Source organism: Siphateles boraxobius, unplaced genomic scaffold (genome assembly GCF_051911475.1).
Source record: "Siphateles boraxobius isolate OS27281-9 unplaced genomic scaffold, OSU_SipBor_1 20, whole genome shotgun sequence".
NCBI lineage: Eukaryota > Metazoa > Chordata > Actinopteri > Cypriniformes > Leuciscidae > Siphateles > Siphateles boraxobius.
In genome coordinates this window covers 15557997-15579613 of record NW_027508811.1, presented here as the reverse complement: position 1 = coordinate 15579613, position 21617 = coordinate 15557997, and the positions used below count along the sequence as shown (strand labels likewise).

Here is a 21617-nt window from a genome sequence, read left to right as displayed (position 1 = left end):
CCATTATTTTCCATCTAATCCTTGTTTTAAAACGAATCCAAGTATTAAACAGGGAGTAAAGGGAAAAATTAACACTTGTTTGTACATATTTGTGTAGATTAAGTGTTGTTTTAACACTAAGAAAATATTATAAATTGCCTGTTGAGGTGGCTATCATAAAATCCAAGTATAAAATCAAATAAAAGACGTAAAAAAATCACTCGTCTTTATTCTACCTACCTGTAAACAGAGGTCGAACGACAGCGGAAGAGGGATTTCGTAACACAATATCTGGCATCCTGATTACGATGTGACGTCACCCTTGAAATCCAATCAACGTGCCGTGACTTCAGCATCGTCGCAGCGTTACCGTTGACCTCGCACAGCCATGGCGCTGCTCTGCAGATCCACAGGGTTACTTCTCAAACACAGTAAACTGCTTCCCTCTGCGTTAGCAGCAACCAGGCAATGTAGTTCAGGTAACAGGAACCACGTACACTTAAAAGTAATGGCTTTATTTTCAATGTCAGTGTCGAGTTTTGCTATGTTTGGAAACTTGCGTCATTTGCCTGCTCTGGTTCTGTGACTGCTGACAGTGTTTTTGTACCTGCAACTTTATAATGGAAACACCAACCTTTATGGAAGCTGCAGCTACCCTTCTGTGTGCTTGTTTACAATTTAAACATTTTAAAATAAGAATAGGAATATAAATATAATAAAGAGGTGATGTATTTGACAAATCAATTCTGTTTTTAATCATTCAAAAATTGCGTTGAGCCATTGTGAGCTAATTTGACCCCTGCCCTCATCTCTTTTGCAGGTGGCCAGTATCAGTACATACTGGTTGACAAAAAGGGTGAAAAGAAGAATGTCGGTTTCATCCAACTGAATAGACCAAAGGCCTTGAATGCTCTTTGTGATGGGCTTATGATGGAGGTGGGCAAAGCCCTTGATGCCTTTGAGGGTGACCGTGAAGTGGGAGCAATTGTTGTCACAGGAAGTGAAAAAGCCTTTGCAGGTGTGAAACTGTCAATAAAATTAACTGTGTGCTATATTGAATTCCTTTAGACTCATCACATGTTGTATTGACACCTTTGCCTTGATAGCTGGAGCAGATATTAAAGAAATGCAGAATCGAACCTTTCAAGAGTGCTATGGTGGAAACTTCTTGGCACATTGGAACAGGGTATCAACAGTCAAAAAGCCTGTTATTGCTGCTGTCAATGGGTTTGCGGTAGGTAAATATTTTAAATTAATCACTAAAAAGCCTGTTTAAATCTGAAATCCCACTCAAGCATAAACATAAAGTATTTGTCCTGTCCAGCTTGGTGGAGGATGTGAGTTTGCCATGATGTGTGACATAATCTATGCTGGGGAGAAGGCACAGTTTGGACAGCCAGAAATCCTGCTCGGGACCATTCCGGGTACAATAATACATCCCACTTTTTGATAATGTGGATTGATTGTTGCAGAATAATTATGAACGGCAATATTTAGCTTCGAGGTAGCTGTGATCACATGATTTCTTTGGCTCCAGGTGCTGGTGGCACTCAGAGGCTTACAAGAGCAGTGGGAAAATCCCTTGCGATGGAGATGGTTCTCACAGGAGACCGAATATCAGCTCAGGAAGCAAAACTCTCTGGTTCGTCTTTCAAACTTACTGTTGTGCTACAGCTTCTTTCTTCTCTCACTTCAATATGTGTACTAATGTATTCATCTTTATAGGTCTGGTAAGTAAAGTATTTCCTGTGGATCAGCTGGTTTCAGAAGCGATCAAATGTGGAGAGAAAATAGCTGGCAATTCCAAACTTGTCTCTGCCATGGCAAAGGAAGCTGTTAATGCAGGTAAGGGTTTCATTAAAGGGATAGAAGCTTTTTTGTTAATTTATTCTGCTCGTGTTTCATAATTGTTTCATGCATCCAAATTGGGTTTAAAAAAGGCATATTCATAGTTTTCAGTCACATGACTGTCGTGGAGCCCTGAAGGGCTAGAACTGCTGCACAAGCCTGTCCATTTTCCATCTCAAAAACAAAAATATGTGATCAAGGTGCAAGTTTTGTGCATTTGTGATCCATATACAGCAACTTCAATCACTAGAATTAAAGGGCTGATCAAACAGCAATGGCTGAGCGCTAACCGACACCAGGCTAAGGAGATGCTTAATCCTTATTGGTGCAACCCACCTTTAAAGTACATTAATGTACTAGAACAGTAATATTAAAAGATCAAATTCAGTTTACACCTTTTTGATAATGCATACTATATACAGGCGAACAGATGAGCTCAGACATTTTCTTTATAATGTTTTTTTTTTTTATGGAAACCTTGTTGCATTTATGTTCTGTGTTCATCATGCCTGTGCAAACTACAGTATGCATCATCAATAAGGTGTATATTGAATTTGGTCTTTTAATATCACTGTCTTACTAGATTAGTACTTACTACAAAAATGACTGGCGGGCAGCGGAGGAAAGCCTGTTGTTGTGTCCTCCTGAATTGTCCTGTAGAGCCGTTTAGACACTGATAGTTTTATTTTAACTTTACTTACAGCGTTTGAACTGACTTTAGCTGAAGGCAGTCGACTTGAGAAAAGATTGTTCCATGCAACCTTTGCTACGGTGCGTCACTTTTCTTCCATTTATTCGTTTCTTTTTTTGAGCGAAAAGATTTCTTCTTTCTTGAACTTGCTGTGTTCTCATTTTCAGGAGGACAGAAAAGAGGGCATGACTGCCTTTGTCGAGAAGAGGAAGGCTGCTTTCCAGGACAATTAAAATTCCAGTGGCGAAATATGGTGATATTTAGATTGTGATAAAATGCTGATATTAAAATGCTCTTCTTTGCCTTAATTTTCTTATCAAGTGTTTATGAAAAAACATCGAGATTTATATAATTGGGCTGTCAGATGTGCATACCTGTAGTTCACTGAGTTTAGCTTCTACAAGTTTAGCTTCTACATTACCTTTTCTAATCAATGTCTGGGTATTAATCATGGTCTGGTATTATCACTTTTAAATATTTGCTTATACACCATAAATGGAGGGATCCAGTACATTAACTTCTATGTAATTGAAACACTAAATAATGCATTGTAATAGACATTTGAGCAGTTTGAAAGAGAAAAAAATGCCATTGCCATAGCCTTCTTAAACTGTTTGTAATTACTGTACAACTTTATTCAATATTTTGCTAAAATCCTCTGATTTGACAGTGTATGCTGATCTGGCCATGCTTGGCTCATTCATTAGGAAATGCGCAATTACACTTCGTGAACTCTAGATGGTGCTGTGGCTGTATTTTCAGGCACTTTTGCAGCGTATCCAGTGGGATAATAAAGTCGATCTTTCGTCGAGTCGTATTTTTTAAATGATATATTTGCTATAAATCCAAAATTCTTTTATAACAATGTTATATTATTAAGGGCTCTAATTTGATGGAGTGCAAAATAGTGTTTTGTGTGACGCGAATTATGGTTTTATGAATAGTAAGACAGGTTTTGTGCTGCATCAAGTTTGTTTATTGACCAACAAAAGAAATTACCATATCTTAGCAAAAACTGTTTTTTTCCCCTAAACTTTTTCTCAGTAACCTTTCTCAATAAAATGTCATCTTATAGGCCTATCACAATGTCCAATGTGTTGAAATTGGATTTTTTTAGGACGATGATTCATAAATAACTAGCATCTTAATAATATGCATTTTTTTCCTTTTTATGAAGATTATCTAATAATTTGCTTTATATTTTCGTTTTACGTAAACCTACAAGCAATTTATGAAATGTCATTGCTCTAAACCAAACTCGAACTTATTCATTATTGATGAATAACTGTAAAGTTTCTAATGTCGCTTGATAATCACTTGTCAGGTTAAAGAGCACTAGAGAACTTAAACCGTTTTTACGCATTAAATACTGACCATTTTATGTGAAATACAGCGTCCAGAAGGACCACAGCAAATGTAATTATAGGACGAGTCCATTCATCTCAATTGCACATCAACTGAGGGCATTTTCTCGCTTAAAAATCTTGGCTTTTTTTCGCACGGCGTCGTTCCAAACACTCTCAAAAGTCCATAGCCTAATTGATTTTAATTTTCATTCAATATTCCCTCGGAGTCCAGCTTTCTTCTCAGCCCCTGGAACAAAACTTTTAAAAGAGGAGAAAAAACGTTCTCTCCACATACCGCAACAGCACAAAGGTCTCCTTAAAGACAGCAAAAGAGAGGTTCCACTTTGAAGTCTATCCCCTGCTAACGAAAGGTCAAAATAATAAATGTAGACCGAATTGAGGCGCTCAGCGTAGACAAAAGAGGCAAAACGTTACATTTTGGCAAAGGCAGCTCCTCATAGCGTGATAAACTCATTTAAAAAAGCAGAACCAAAGAGGGAGCAGCATGGTTCCTCGGTAAAAGAAAGGAGCTTTGAACTGATCAGACAGTCTTGGCTCCTCCGAATGTCTTTTCTTCCATCATTCCACTTTCACTCTACATTTCGCAGCTGCAAAACCTCCACACAGCTCTTTTGGAGCAAATTTCCCTGAATTACAACCACATCACCGGCAGTTCCTCTTCTTCATCAGTAGCAGCTGCACGTCTATGTCGTTCTTCATTTAAACGATGAGTTTAAGCTCAATTAGCTTGCTAATATATGTTTTCTTCTTCTTACAAATAAATGTCCCAACTATGAAAAAAATTATCTCCAAGCCTTGTGTAGCTACAATCAAATTTCAATTGACCGACAATAAAATTTGATTAGACATAATATTTAGCATGGTATCGTGTAGGAATTTAATATTGCATGGAACATGTTGTCAAGAGCAATAATATAGAAACTATCTACATTCTGCGCGGAAATCTTTGAAAATCAACGAGTGTTGTGAGTTCAGTGACAATGCAGATTATGAGATTGAGGCTATAGAATTTTTCCTCAACATTTTACTCTTAACTGAAGTTTCACATCAAGCTTCTTTAGATATGTTTGGTCGCCAAAGCCTAGGCTAAATAAAATAATGAATTCACCTGTATAAGCGGTTTTTATAGCCCATGTAGCCTATCTATATTAAGATTTATTGAGATTATCCTAAATATTAATGAGCGCCACTGCCATTGATGTTATTTGTTAATTTTAGGAGTGTGCTAATTATTTCATTGACGATTTAATATTTAAATGTAGGCCTAAATGAATAAAAACTTTGTATAGGCCTACCGACCGATAAAGTGGATGTTACCTCACACAAGGGAGATTTTGTTCGCCAGATAAATTTAACGCTCTGACAACTTAATGCACTTTTTATTTTTATATAGGCCTATATAAAGTCTGAAAATGTAAGGAGGCATGCCTCTAACACAAGCTCACGAACAAATGTTTGCAAAAACAATGGTGAAAATGAATATGCCTTCTCATTCTGAAACAGAATAAGACTATGCAAAACCAGTTTGCTTGAGCAGAAGAAATAAAAAAAATACTACCGTCACTGGTATGCAAAGAAACGCAAATTACGTATTCGAAACGCAGGTTGCGTTAGAAACGTAGCTCTTGTTTCGTGTAACCAATTGAAATACTTCAAAGGGTCACATGACTGCCCACAAACTTGCTCGTGTTCTGTCACTGCTTTGAAATGGTTATACTTAAAGGAATCCCATCAATACTTACGCCTGAATTATTGTATGTTTTGGCGCAAATGGGTCATGGAGATGAACTAGGTAAGTCGTTAATGAGATCGGATCACATGCAGTGGTCCTTTTATGAACGTCAGAACAAAGTTCTTGCATCACACTTGTAAGCTAATTTCTGTGTGAATGTTAGACGATATACCTGTTTGTAGCCTACTACTATTGTAGCATGTCATTAGTTTGTTTGAAGTTGGGTGTGATTTAAAAACGCCACGGATATATCGTGTTTCGAGCATTGAAACGGGAAGTGTTATTGCTTTGGCTGCGCTCCTAAACACGCAACATGCGCTTTCATTTCTATCATCAAAATGTCACTCAAAAACTTTGTAGGCTGTCTCTCATAAAAATGTCACATTTTTATTATCTCCAAGCAAAGCACATAACGTTACTCTTTCGACTCCCGCTGATGTTGTAAATCATTGATTTTCTGTCCGTCCACAAATTTGAGTGGATCTTTTTTTTGTCTTGTTATGAGCGCAGATGAGACGTCATCATCGCTACAATACTGTTATTAGAAATTAACCTCATGTATGAATTGTCATGTAGCCTTTTCTTTTTTTAGTTCTTGCAGACGCAAATTTTCCAGCCACATCTATTTGTAAATGTGGTCCAGTAGAGATAAGAGCGGATGGTATGTCTAAACCTTTATGTAGCTTCTACAGGTATTTCATATACAACTTTCATAAAAAAAAAACTGTTTGAAAAATATCTCATGTTAATTTATTATGGTTTTACAGAACCAATAATAATTATTTTGTAAATTGTGGTAACCATTGTATTTTTCGATATCTGTTGACCCCAGAATTTCTTAAAATGCATTTTGTGTATAGCCAAAAATGTCAAATGTTTTTCAGTGACACTGCTGTGCAAGGTGATCAAGTGTATGATTTGTTTTATTCTTTAAGGTGTAGGTATACCAGAACTTCTGAAGGCAATACTGAAGCTTTTTCCTCTTGATACCTATGATGATTCGGTGGGTGATAACATTCTTTGGCATCTTTTATTTTTTAAATGGTAACCACAAGGTTAAACTCGGTTGTTCATGTATGTAACTTTTCATAATTGTAGGTTGTGTCTGTAACTGAATATGGTCTGATTTTATAGGCAGCTGTCATGGACCTTGTGCAGAGTGACAAATTAAAGGGACTGAAAGTGCCGGTATGGGACCAGTACTCTGACCTCCTGAAACAAGCAGGATCAGATGTAAGCTATTACATACATAAAAGATCATAACTAATGTGAGGAGGACAGATTCTTCACTATTGCAATTATATTTGACCAAGCAAGGTTTACAAAGGGAAGAATTAATTTGTCCAGGATATCAAATGTGTATATGTACACTAATTATCACCCTAACAAAAAATTAACGTTTTTTTTCTTCAGGGTAACTTCAAGTTTGTTGAGCGGTTTGCATTCTATGAGCGTGCTAAAAAGGCATTTGCTGTAGTGGCAACTGGGTGAGCATTTTTATTAATGATCTATGATGATCTGTTTAGCTATTTTTTTATTTAAGAAAAATAATCAATGATTCTTAAATCTCTCTGACAGGGAGACAGCACTGTATGGAAATCTTATTATCAAGAAAGGTGTCATTCCACCTGATGAACAATGCTGAAAGAGGAGCCGTTTGGTAGTTTTGCATTACCAAAGTGATTAGACCAAAAATCCTATAGATAATGCACATACAAAATATCGTCATATAATTTATATAAAAATATGGTAGCCTATATGTTATTACTTATTATATAAAGATGTATGTATGTTATTCATTTAGTGCCTTCACTTTAGATATTTGCTGTTCATACTTTCTGTAATAATGTGATGTAGAAGTAATGGGACAATTTCTCAAATAAATAGAGAAAATTCATACAATGCTTACAGTAAAACCATTTTGAAATACTTAACTGTATCCACCTTTCTTTTATTAAAAAAATTCAAGTTAAGTTTTGTGAACTGAAAGTCAGCTCTGTTCAGCCTTTAAATATGTAATGTTTTATTTATTTAATTGATCTATTTTATGTTTTACTTCTTTTGAGCGACAGGTGTAGCTCAATCCCCACCTGGCAGCATTTCACTTTGTTGCCCGTTGTTCTGTGAATTAACCGCAGCTGAATCAAGCTCTGTGAATGTCCTCTATGGAAATTATACTTTTGCTTTTCTTATAATACTTTGCCTTATTACATACTTTCTTTTTTAAATATATATTTTTTCAATTATTTTGTTATGATTGCATAAAAATGTATTTCATTTACTCATTTATTTAAAAACGATTCATTAAAAAAAGCAGTAAGTGAGCCATATGGCTTATGGTCACAGTCTTCCTGGAGTGCGAAACATGCTGAACAGACATTATTCTTCTATGTTTAGTACTATATTTAAAAAACAAACAAACATTTTTTATTTTTATGATTTTAAAAATAGAGATCATTTTATTAAAACCACACATAATGAATTGACATCCAGTACCTCATGGATACGACATGACGTATTTTATCATTGCTTATGATAAAGCTCATCCAGGTCTACCTCTGGCTCTGTGTGCACTCTTTTGGGGCGATTGGCGAATATATTCATCGCTAGAGCCTGCTGGTCAGACTGATGTCCTTTGAGATCTGCGTGGTACATGTCATCTTTGTCCTCTTCAGGCCTTGAGTAGATGGGCCTGGCATTACCTCCAATCGAATCCTTCTCTCCTTTCATTGGCTCGACAGCTACATCAAACATTCCATGGTATAGATCGTCCCTATCTTCTTCTGGTTTGTCATACATCTGTACCTGATCGTGTCCCAGTGGCTGAAAGTAGTTTTCACGCTGTTTTGGGTCAGCTGGATGTTTTATGTCAAAGGAGTGGTAGAGCGCATCTTTATCCTCTTCAGGTCTGTTGTATTTTGGCTGAATTTCTCCTTTTACTGCTTTCCAAATCAACATGTTAGGATCGATGTCAGAATTTGTTATATCCATATCCTGTGGTGGCTCCACCTCCTCCATTCCCTGGATCATCTTCCCAGTGCGATGATCAAAACTACCATGGAAAAGGAATATTTTTTTAAATCATTTGAATATTTGGTTAAAGTGAATATATATATATATATGTACTGTATATATATATATATATTCCTTATATGTATACCTACTTAGATCCTTTACAGTGTGTCCAGAAGGCAAGACAAGTACTTACACTACAGTGTCCTGAACTGCTTTGCTAAACACTTTTTCCTGTAAAAGCAACAAGCCAAATATTAGCAAATGGATTGTTTAAAATATTAAATATGTTTAAAATATCCCAATAAAAAGTAGAGTACTGCCTATAGCAATTTCAGTAATCATAGTTGAATATACAAGAAAAAGAAATTCAAATTAGTTACATTTTTACATGCTTCTTGCGCAAAATGGCAAGAAGGGTCAGGGCAGACCTTGTAAAAACAGTTGTAATTAAAAGCGACTATAACCATTGTTTATTTTTTCTTTTGTAACATAAGACATTCAAAATATTTTGCTGTAAATTAAGAGTGTCCATATTATAAGTTAAACATACCCTGGGCCTGTATGGCTTGGCTGAAGTGCTGAACAGCAGCACTGACAGGCAGATTAGAACAGAAAACCTTTATTGTGGGAAACAATACATGAATGTTCAAGCGCTATAATAAAAATAATAAAAAAGATAGAAACCTACAGCAAAAAATATCTATATGTAACACTGAAGCTCATCAAAACTCACCTCATCATAGTGGCTCTTATACAGTCACTATCACAACGAAATTTGAAAGCTGTTTTACATGAAGTTATGAAGACCAAACAATCTTACCTGTAATAAAAGAAGATCAAAGTTCAACAACAAATTGACTTTGGACTTGAACTCTATGCAAGGAATCCTGCTGTAATTTGTTTAATAGCTACTCTCTCTATTATTACTGTATATTGATGTTAATATTCTTTCTCCAGGTAATTATTTTATTGAAGCAAACACTATACAACTGCGCCAAAACTGCGTTTAAAGATCACCTGATTATTTAAATGATTTGCCATTTAAAATCTGTCATTTATGGCGAACACTGATAGGCTATTATGTAATCTTTAATATGATAAAGGAAGCTAAACACAACTTTCAACATAAGAGTCGAAAGTTCAGCACAATTGAAAACAGATAATCATTCGCACTTATTTGACCTATGTTATCGAAGATTAATTTAATAAATGTAATGTTGTTTGTGTAGCCTTAAAGGCAGAAGTTAAACGGAGACTTCGAGACGGCCTTTGTTCTCAATTATTCAGCGGCGACAGTTACGAAGATTAGCTATGATGTAAGCTAAACGCATTAAAAATATGCAATTTATATTAACTATCAAATATTTAATAATGTAAATGTTATTTAATAGTGACACGACTAATCAGGAATAACTTAAAATCTGTACCGTTTTTATTCAACACATAAATCCTATAATGTTTTGGTTTAAAGATGTTTGAGACAGACGTCCGACAACTAGACGCGAGTATGGGTCAGGTTTGGGTTGAGGATTAAGGATTAAAGGTTACTTAGATTTTGGGATTCTGCCAGGGCTTCAACCACCCAAGTGGTGCTCCTTTCCCAAGAATCAAATAAAAACACAAGCATGCAGTCACGGGGTAGCCTACACGACGCACATCCACAGGAGCTCTTGAAATTGTATACTGTAAAAAATGTTTTAACTTAAAATTACATTAAACTGACTTTAAAAAAATGAGTTGATTCTTGTATAATTTATCAAAATAACTACTTCTTTTGATGAGAAAGCAATGAAAAAAACTTATTGATCATATGATTTTTTACAGTATAATTGTTCATTAATTTAAGTGAAAACTAAGCTATGTAATAGCTTATAAATGATACTAAAGTAGATAAGCAAATGCTGTTGAAGTGGAAGATGGACGCCTTTGTTTTGTGGCCTGAAATAGCATGCAAAAGATTTATAATTTATTATTTAGGCCATAAGTTATAATTATCTTAAAGCATAACAAAACACAGGAAACAACAAACTCAATGTGAATGTTGCTGTTGTGATTGCAAAACCAAGTTCAGGTTTGTGAAGCATTAAATGTATTTCCCTAAACAACAAAAAAATTAGGTAATACTTTAAGGTTCAATTCTCACTATTAACTATGACTTATAGCATGCATATTGCTACGATATTAAATGTTTATTAGTACTTATAAAGCACATTTTAATGCCTTTTTCTGCATGATCATATTCTACATCCCTTAATCTCACCCAAAACCTAAACTAACTATCCAATAAGCAGTAATTAGGAATTTATTGAGGCAAAAGTCATAGTTAATAGAACAAATTGGACCCTCATCTAAAGTGTGACCAAAAATGATTTATAAATTTTGCATACTTTTAATGTTTTGTCATTAGCACATTGGTGGCAGGGTAAACAACTGCAACTAATAAATCGCAACAAAAGGTCTCCGAGACCTTGCATTGAGTTGATTCATGTTCAAAAAGTTGATGTGTGATAGACCGCACAGCATTCTGTTTGTTAAAAAGAAACCCCTTTTGTAAATGCGATTGCTATCCCATGCATGGTGACTAATGGCACCCGTGTAGACGCTCTCATCTCCCACGGAACTGAGTCAAAAATCTGAGCAGCAGCAAAACAGCATCTGACTGCGGCGTGAGACCGAGGGCAGACGAGCGCTCTGTGATCTTAATGCCAAGTGCTTGGCCTCATTACTGGGCTTATTGCAGGATCAAGTGCGAGATGATGTTTACTCACGGCTCGAGTGGAGACAACTTGAGTCACAGTCTCACTCTCACCTGGAAGGCTGTTTCAAAAGGCTCTCAGTACAGGAAATGTGTGGCACCTGAGATCCTCGCATGAGGAATTTATTCCAGTCAGTGTATTAACAAAGCCTTCAAGGCATCTCTGTAGAAAACATTTTCCTTTTCTCACCACTCTGACTGTGCATACCTGTAATTAGACAGATTGTGATTTTAATACAGCCGAAGCCTGTGGGGCCTCATACAGCGCTTTGATGCTTGTTTCACAGCCGTATACTCAAGTGCTTAAAAAGGGGAAGGGGAACGCTTGGTTAATGAATACAAATGATGGCATTATCCCTGGAGTTACAGTGATGACTTCTGGACTATGTTATGATGCGTGTTCTTCTATTTGTTGTTCTAAATGAATGTGTTTTGTGACAGTATATACATATGCTCTCCTCACAAACCATGACTAACATGTTTGCTTATTTGGTAACTTTATGAACCAGACGTGTTGTACAAACCACACGAAATACCATACAAGCAAGTGTAACTTAGAGTAAGCTGGGAGGACAAAATGTATGTGTAAATAAGCTGAATGTCTGTCATGTCTTTTACTTTTCATTTTAAACAATAGATTATTTGATTGGAGATAATTTCCATCCAAAATTTTCAGTGCACAAAGAAACATGCTGCAAAACCCAAATTGACTTAGACTAGTAAACGTTTTAAGTTCTCTAAAATCTACAAAACAAATACTGTTTTCCTTGCTCAGGTCTACAATACTGTGGAATATATTAAACATCCCAATTTTATAAAGTTTTGAATTTGAAATATGTTATTCAAATGCTGCAATAATACATCATGTCAAGTATTTAGCTAGTCATTTCTTTTGTGGTATTTTCATGCAGAATGTTTTTAAACTCAGTTGTTGCAGCAGTTTTTTTTTAGGTTATGAGGGTTATTATTTTAAGGTTATGAGGGTTATCAAATATCTTAATAATAACTTAAAAGAAAACAACATATCCTTTGAGTCATTACGCTAAAACCGTTTATAAGAAAAATATTGTTTTTAGTGTGATCAATCTGAAGTGAGTAACTAAAAAATCTCTTTAGACAAATTTGTTGTTTTTGGTAAAATCATTTTTTTTTATAAAATTTTGTTGCAACTTTCCTTTACTCAGAAGTCAAATACAATGTGATGTTACGTTCTTAATATTGGAGGTAATTTATTATGTCATGCAAAGTCTCCTAATTATGACAGCGTTTATTTTATTTATTTTATAAAAATTTTGATTTTAAAAAGAATGAGTGAAGCACAACATTTCTTAATACTTTTGGCTCTCAAAAGGCGCTCAAAAGGCCCATATTGTTGTTAATGAGTTTAAATTTTCTTGCATTGTTCTTCAAAACATTTGATTGTATATAAATAAATACGTAATAAATTGAAAACAATAATAAACGGGTGTCTATTTACTTTTATTTAATACAGATTTGCCTTCTGTTCTTGCACATCGGCAGTCCACTAATTCATCTTTGAATAAAATAAACTCTGGAACTTAAGAAAAATAACATTGTGGGCATCAATATTAATTTCTGGTCCTGTCAGAAATGTGCTACACGCAGCTGATGACCAGCCACACCCAGCCAAGCTGGATTTAATTAAATTGACACTGCTGTGCCTTTTCTCTCCATCAGCCGCACAGTTGCTGAGAGATGGACTGCAGGAGCTAATGGCCCACGGCATGGAACTAAATTAAGTGCTGCAAAGTATTTATTGGGGCCAGTTATGTGGACCTTGTTCTTGATCAAGCACCTTCTCTTGTTGCCAAGGTAATCGGGGTTTGTATATAGAAACATTTCATGATAGAGAAGCTCTAGAGTAGTTGTGTAAAGAAGAGCAAGCAAAACTTACAATAATCTCCAGCATATTATGATCAATAAAACATGAATGTGCCTCATTATGACAACAGCTCATCTTGCCCACTGAAATTTCATTTTTAGATAGCCTTTCTTTTATAAAGGTCAAATAGTAATGAACATGAGAGACACATTGCAGACCTTGTATGCATACTTGGCTTATGCTGAAAATCCAAGTTTCAGAAATTTGTTTATACTCAATCTTGCATAAACCTGTATTGAACAGTTGGTGGAATAGTCAACAGTTGTCCCAGCTATTGGGTTTCCAACCACAAAATCAATGCAAAATTTACTTGAGTCCTCAGTCATAAATTAGCATTGACAAGCCAAAAGCACAAACAAACAAACCTTTAACATTTTCTCAAAGGCAAAAACATTACTACCCAGCTTTTCCAGTAACGTTAAAAGAAAGTTTGTTCAAGGTTATCTGGTATTTAATAAAAAAAATGGTACACAAAAATGTTATTTATGCATTGTTTATACTGTTTCTACTGAAACATTTTAGTTGGAGGTTCGTCTAACATTTTTTAAATGTTACTACTTGTTTCCCGGATGTTCAGTGACAGAGAACAATCAAAAGTAACGTTATTTGCAAAATGATAAAAAATTGAATGTTTCCTTACCGATAGCATAACCAAGATTTTTTTTTTTTTTTTACATTTTCAAAAATGACCGTTTTGAACGTTTCAATGTTTCATAACTTAATGGGAACATTAGCAAAACATTTTTAGAACATAGCTGGGTTGATGATCTCGTACATTATTTAGAAAATGCAAAACAAATCTTGCTTTGTGTGTGTTGACACAAGTCTCTTCAGAAGTTCCAATAACGCAACAAATTAGTAGCTTACCAAGAGCTATAGCTGATTTATTAATCAACATGACTGCGCACAACCTAAACCACAACCTTAACCACAGATGTCAGAAACATCATCACTGCCATATTTCTACACCCCAAACACCCACACAAACCATATGCCTTGTGTAGACATGATGAGTTATCAAATCTAAATGAAATATCTTGATCTAACAGCAGCACAGACATGCATTTTTGTCCCCTAGCTTTCAAAGGCCGACTAGATATGATCTCATTTACTCATAAAATGTAAACCTGGATATATTTTTCTTGGGCTGGGTCCAAACTCCCACTGTGTATGTTCTTCTTTGAGTCTCTCCAGGAATGTTCCAGAACTCTGCGCTGCTCAGTCACTGCGGCTAACAGCGAAACACGAGTTCTGTGTGAAACACTGCCCGTGGTCACTGCTCCCTATAGAGCGCTACAGTACATGCCCAAACTATACATTTCATATGTCATACAACACTGTGCTTCTTTTTAACATCATTGTGGATGTTCAAATAAAGCAGAATTTAAAAAAAATACACATTTTGTTGCTGTTGGTGTCAAAGAAAAGCAGACATATTCAAATTACGGAGAGCTAAACATACTCAGTGCATTTACAATTATGGTATTCCTTTACATATTCTGTAAACCCCAATTTCAAGCTCGGCTGGCACCAAATATATGCAAAGTCAATTTTTAATTTTCACTAAATCTGTGGACTAAGCAAAGTGAAAACAAGCTGATTTATTTATTTGTTCTGGCTCCACCTTAGCAGTTGAACACTATTTGTTTTAGTTGGTCAAAGAGCAGTCTGTGGCATTGAACTGAGACAAGTACATTACCTACATTCCTTCATGGATGTAACCCTAGCAAAATTGCTCGCCTCACTTTAGGAGTCAATGTGTCACACAAATTACTCTTTCTGCCTCTGTTCAGCATCTAGCCAATTAATTTAGATGACTATTTTGACATGTCACTGTAAATCTGTGAAACCACAGGTTGTATTGGATTGTCAAAGCCAAATATACGTTGGGTACATTAAGGGCAAAGTGGCTGAAAACGATATTTACCGGTTCATGCTCTCTAGTTCTAAAAGACAGTTCAAGCCAGATTTGATCATGTTTGTTTACTCAGCATTTGACTTATAGACCCCCCTAATTTTCAGTCCAGCAGATGATGATGCAGTTCATCTTTTATCAACTGACAAAAAATATTTTCTGCTTATTCTTTTCTCACTAGATCATTGACATCTTCATAAGTAACATTTTATTTTATCTATAAAAAGTATTGGTGAAGTCTGATATGAGGACAATTTGGTAACACTTTATCAAAAGCCTTTAATGCATGATAAAGGTATTCATCATGTACATTATAATGCATTATATCTTTTCATGAATAGATAACCAAAGTTAAAATGCATTATGATATTTGCAGATTCCTTGTTATATCAGAAATTGGTTGTTTGTCATGTTTTAATGCATTAAACTTCCTAAAGTTGTAACAATGATTAGATAAGTATTATACCCCTGGTTTCACAGACAAGTCTTAGTCCCAGACTAAAATGCATGTTTGAGCTATTTTATCTGAAAGCAACTTGCACTGACATATTTTAAAATATGTGAGTGACATCGTTTTGTCTCAAGATGACCAGTAATGTTTTTTTTTTTCTTGGGTATATTTATAAAAGCTACTTAAATGCCCTAATTGAACTAAGGCCTAATCCTGGCTTAATTTAAGCCCTGTCTGTGAAACCAGGCCATACTGTGTTATAACTGTTACATTTCTTCATGAGACCATAATATATTATAAAACATTATATGGTGAACGTTTTATAAACAAAAAAGGCATAATAAAAAAAGTGTCATTGCGAATACTTTTATAATACATTAAATATAAAGGCTTTAAGAGTTACTGATTATTTTTTCAATGGGACGAAATGTAGTTACAACTGTGGCAAAATTTTGTCTCTTAAAATGAATCTCAAATCAAGCCTCCACAATCAAGATATAAATGTAATATATTGAAAATGAACACCATATTCCAAACCAAATTTTAAAAAAAGTATTTGTTGTAAATGTTTTTTGTTCAAGAATATGTTAAATGAAAACATTTTATTCAGAAATGAAAATGCATAATTTTTGTAGTGGGGACAGTGAAAATGTTTTTAGGTAAAAATCTGAACTACCGGCCAAAACATACTCATTTGTACTCAAGAAAGGAAGCTTTATATTAAAAATAATGTCTTAGATTCTGAAAACCAAAATGAAAGACTAATAGCTTTGAATAATCGGACATTGGTTACTATCTGAAAATCTTTACAAATCACACTGGCTGGAGGTAAACCTTCGTGAAAGTGGTTCAAAAGTTTTGTGACTGCAAATGAAAAACAGTAGCAGACATGAACACCACTAACTTCCTCCTCTGAACGAAGGATGGCTCCATGTCGTCTACTTCTACAGTATGAAGGTTTGCCTATATTGGATCCATGTGTGTCAGCCTTCCTTTGCATTTAAAGGGCAAACTCTGCTTTCGAAACATGCTGCCACCCAGAGGACATGTACATCTACTTGTACTGCACCCCAACCCGATGATGAGGTATTCATATTTAAACCTGAAGAGAAAAAATAAAAATACGAATTACAAAAGCTAAACATTCATATAATAAACAGATGTAGATCAAAGCACTGACTGAGAGGCACATCGTGAAGTTGATATAAAGAAAAACTGTATCCAGAAATAATTTCCATAAAAAGTTGCTACAACAAATAAACAAATATGCAACATATTTTGTGTTTTATTATATACAATTCATTTATATATATATATTTTATATATAACATATATATAAAAAACCTTATATATATTTATATATAATATATATTTATATATAATGCATTATATATATAACATTATATATAATGTTCTTGTGAATACATTGACAAAATTAAATACATGTTTTCATATAAGGTGGAAAGATTGCGCTCTGTACCTTTTAATAATCACAAAATCATCATTAAAAGACTTTAAAACCCATTAAACAAGCTAAATCTGTTTGTTTCATAGTTTGGAAGAGGGACTCAAAAAACCCTTACATTTATTAGTAAACAATATATCCAAAACTAGGCATGGCTAATCTCTAGCTTTCATCATCGTAATGGGAAGAACAGTAATTGGCTACTTTGTTTGACCTACTTCAGAACACAAATATTGTCATTAGTCATAGACCAAATCCTTTAATGACATCCTGTCATTATGCTGAAGCTAATATGCTAATGGTACAAATGAATTATAAAAGAGCAGAGTCGGTTTTCATTAGCTTCGGCTCTTAGCGAATAGCTGGGAAACAATGCTTTAATCTAAACCATCCGTGCTTTCGTTTAAACCCCGGAGAAAATGAGTGCCAGCTCAGTTTGGATAAGGCCATTCTCATTGAATCGCAGGCAGAGGAGCGCAGTGGGTTTTTGATTTCTGTTATGTTAAGAGTAATTATCAGAATACTCAGAGCCAGCCTGAGCATTGGATAAATCACACAGGGTGAAATTTAAACAAATAGCCACAATTAGTGGAAAACGGTTTTGTCACAATCAAGCTGTTGAGATGAATTATCTGTAGTGTGTTTATACTAAAAATGAACCAAATGAAGTTGAGCTGCTGATCAGAGAGGGAGATGTTTGTTTGGACTCTATCCTATCTGCATCTTGTCTGGCAAACGATCCTACAGTCCTGTGGAAACATGATGGTTGGTGTTAAAGAAAACGCTGGTGGTTTTGTCACAGCCAGAGTCTTCTTTTCCAACCACATTTAACCATATATCTTCACCTGCCGTGTTTGCCTGAGAATAATCGCCGTGCCGTGAGAGTGGTGTAAAACTAGTGTTTTAAAATCATGAAAAGGAACAATAAAGAGTAAAGTGACTCGTGAACTGTCAGCAAATAATGCCTGCTGGCAACTAAGCGTGAAACACTCACACTCACACTGGCATAGGTATGGAGTCCAGTGTGTGCCAAGAATAAATTATCTGTCTGTAACTATTTAAAGGCAGTATTATGGTGTGATTTATGCGCAGAAACTGCATTGTGGGCTCAAACATTTTCCAAGAGCTGCAGCTTGCAGCAATTTAAATTATATGGGGGGAAAACCACCAAAACGACTATTTGACTGTGGTCCCATATTGAAATTGATATATTTATATGGATTAATTTGGCTCAAAGGAGTAGTCATACATTTTTGAATCTATTTAGGGACTTTGAATCTTTTCACAGTAAACATTTCCCAAATTCTAGGCATGTGGAGTTCATGGTCCACGGATGGCATAACTGAAACACAAAAAAAGAGCTTTGATTTGTTTTAACAGCATTATTAAGCTTATGCTTCTTTAATTAACACTGCAAATGGTTGACTGTTGCATGAAATACCACAGCATGTGTGCACAGACATCCCAAGGGCCAGATTGTGCAAAACATACCATGTGATGTGTGGTGTCTATGGACTAAATCACATGGCCTATACAAAAAAAGGCCACATTTTCCTAAACCGATTATTCACACATTTAATGGTAATGAAGTTTGATATGCTGTATATGATGACTGATAAACTGTCAACAAAGTAACAAATGGGCTCTTAGTAGATGATGAGTATGTGTTTTTACAGATTTTTTCTTACAGCTGAAAGATTTAAGAATGTGTTACACGTAAATTAGAAAGGCTGTTATTCCTGCTTAAAAGAACCAAGCACAGACCCTTTAAAGGGTCCATAAAGTGCTCTTGACATTCACACTGACCCTGGCCTTGAAAGTGAACTAACTGAAAGTGAATTTTGATCGACATGTATTCCATTGAATATTACTGTAATGTAATATTGATGATGATTAAATTTTATATTTGAGTACAGTTAGGGGAGTCAAGGTTAACACATTAACACATTGGGATTAATGAGATTAATTAAACATGTTGCGTTATTAATGCCCTTGATCAAAATAAATGATGGTCTCAGTTCAGCTCGCTTTAAAATGTCCTTTTCACTTTTTTCTACACGTTTGTCAAAATTCATGTGAGCAGCTCTCAGACCCCTAAAATGAATCAAGTGCGAAACCACTCAGTTATCCATTCTCTCATGGATGTGGCCAAAATGCTGGATGAGTTGTTTAGCCTCTACGGTCTCCAGCAGGTTTCTACTTGTAATAAATTCCAAATGTGATTTCAGTCATTTATTTATTTGATCACTTCACACAATGTATATTTCTGTGAATAAGTTTTATCGATAGCATAACAGATCCTAATTATTCAATGATCTGCTTAACTAAATGATTGTTGGGGTTTTTTGTTTGGAAAATATTTTTCATTTGGTCATAAGTAGGCTATTATAGAGGATCTCATGCAACCCCCCAAAAAAGTCATTATTCCCAGCCTTGAGCTGGTTGCAGATGTAGCAATTGTGCTTATGAATATACTTCATAAAGAAATGCTGGTAGGTTACAGTCATGGTCATCCACATACTATAATGAGGGTGACATATATTCTTTACAACCAAGTTAAAGAACGCAATGGAAATATGCAAGCTTTGTTCTGTGGTAAATTGATAAGTACTGTCTTCAGTGTCAGCCAAGGCCGCAGTAGATTTCCACATTTGCTAGGCATATGTGAGTAATTAGAAATAACTCATTTGGCCGACTGTCTGGTAATAGAGAAGAAATCGGTGTAATGTTTGGCTCACAGACCTCGGGGCCATACAATTACCATTTACAATGTGTTTGTTTTTTATACACAACTGCCATTTGCTAGATACGCCTCATGTGATGGAGGGTTATCTCAATTCATTAGAACAACACATTTTAATCTCTTTATGTTATGAGCTGATGTGGAAAAATTTGTTGTGCAATGATTTAGTTTCAACATGCTCTCAATATAATACAGATTATCTTTCCTTAAATTTTTACTAATGAACAGAACATAAAAGAAAGCAGACAAATGTATAAATAGAAGTTTCTCGGATATTATAACATTATATCTCTGTATATAATAAAATAATAATAATAATAATATAAAATATAAAATATAGCCTAACAGCAGTAGGCCTATTCTATGGAAAAAGACATTTAGAATTTTTTGCTTACCACTGAAATTGCCAACTGGGGAGTAAACATATAAGAACAAAAGATGAAATCTTAGTTTTAATTGATTCTAAATTATGACTGATAGTTGCTTGTTATGTTAAATTATCAGTTAACTTTTTGCCAGAGTATAATTGATGAAACTTCTAGTTTCATTCACTTTAATTCTCAAATTTAACTTCCACATCCAAAAAAGATAAGGTGGAGAAAAAGACCAGCTTAATTAAGTTGATGAGCAGTAATTAGCATAATTTGAAACCTTTCCGGGTATATAATAAATACACGAGTTTAAACTGCATCTTAAAGCAGGAATTACAAGTCATTCACTCAGACCTCCGTGACAGACTGACGACAATATAAAAAAGTTACGATGATGAATGGGTTGTGGTGTCTCTGCAATAAAGTCAGATTTGATTTTCATTCCAAAACATGCAGTGGGTGTACTCAGAAAAAAAAAGACAGCCCTTCATCCAGCTAGGAAGATGAGTGTCTATTAACTGACAACAAAACACAGACCGCCAAGGATTAATATTGAAGCATTAGCTAGTATTAATATTACATTAGAATAAAATTAATTAATAACATCTGCCCATGAAAATTACCCTAATGTCATGAATGAAACGTTTGCAATCGTTTCTCTAAGAAAGAAGAAAGTCTCATGCTATATTGTGTGTATAACTCTGTTAGTTTCACGTGTGATTTAGGATACGGTTGATTTCCTTAAACTTCCCTGCTCACAATATCCAACAATAGGACCTTCACCATATGTCACAAAACACATGAATTTACCTTTCGTGTGATTCACATGGGTCTTTTGATCTGTCTTGCTAAATAATGGGGTCAGCAATGCATTAAACTCTACCATACCATATAGTGTTGAAAAGCACTAACTCAAAGTTGTGACTCCTAGTAATAATAATTTCTCAGTAGCATGTCTGTTGTTTTCAAAAAGAACAAAGCTAATATTTTTTCCAACGACAAGCGCCACTTTTAATGCCAGGGCTGAGGGAATAATCAAACTCGCTCACCTCAACGATTTGAGTCATTTTAGCGATTCGGTTCATTCTCCTTTTATCAGTCTGATTCATAGTAGTTAATTTCGCTCGCATCAAAATGATTCACCGATTCGAGTTCCCCTGTACTTGTTTTCTTCTCGGGTATGAAAGTTGGGGTGTTTTATTATTTAGTATAAATTTACCTGTTTAAGTCTGATACTGTCAACTTAATTTAGATTCTTCATCATTTAAAACCACTCCTTCCTTTTGTACCAGCAAAACTATGGCTCTGATAAAATTATAATTTATTGTTTAATATTTTGTTTAATATGATAAATTATTACCCTATTACCTATTACCCTCTTA

General features: G+C 34.9%; 3 protein-coding genes across 4 annotated transcripts; 2 read left to right on the top strand and 1 right to left on the bottom strand.

Annotated features, from left to right (window-relative positions):
• The first annotated feature begins 297 nt into the window (after nt 1-297).
• Nucleotides 298-3329, top strand: echs1 (enoyl CoA hydratase, short chain, 1, mitochondrial). The gene is made up of 8 exons (XM_077237093.1): nt 298-458; nt 800-997; nt 1086-1213; nt 1304-1403; nt 1517-1621; nt 1705-1824; nt 2531-2598; nt 2686-3329. Exons 1-8 carry the CDS (start codon nt 368-370, stop codon nt 2749-2751), a joined length of 876 nt encoding a protein of 291 aa, XP_077093208.1. The 5' UTR covers nt 298-367; the 3' UTR covers nt 2752-3329.
• Nucleotides 3330-5524: 2195 nt separating this feature from the next.
• Nucleotides 5525-7551, top strand: fuom (fucose mutarotase). Its single transcript, XM_077237096.1, has 6 exons — nt 5525-5677; nt 6210-6278; nt 6553-6620; nt 6752-6850; nt 7031-7104; nt 7196-7551. The coding sequence occupies exons 1-6, from the start codon at nt 5593-5595 to the stop codon at nt 7260-7262; spliced, it is 462 nt and encodes a 153-aa protein (XP_077093211.1). The 5' UTR covers nt 5525-5592; the 3' UTR covers nt 7263-7551.
• A 501-nt stretch (nt 7552-8052) lies between these two features.
• LOC143745165 (uncharacterized) lies at nt 8053-16766 on the bottom strand. Of its 2 annotated transcripts, none has more exons than XM_077237094.1 (5): nt 16561-16766; nt 9366-9452; nt 9183-9249; nt 8826-8863; nt 8053-8669 (listed from the first exon to the last, which is right to left on the bottom strand). In XM_077237094.1, exons 2-5 carry the CDS (start codon nt 9371-9373, stop codon nt 8141-8143), a joined length of 642 nt encoding a protein of 213 aa, XP_077093209.1. In that variant the 5' UTR covers nt 9374-9452; nt 16561-16766; the 3' UTR covers nt 8053-8140. The 2 variants fall into 2 exon arrangements, with proteins under 2 accessions (XP_077093209.1, XP_077093210.1); XM_077237095.1 differs by lacking the exon at nt 16561-16766 and adding an exon at nt 10060-10261.
• Nucleotides 16767-21617: the final 4851 nt, after the last annotated feature.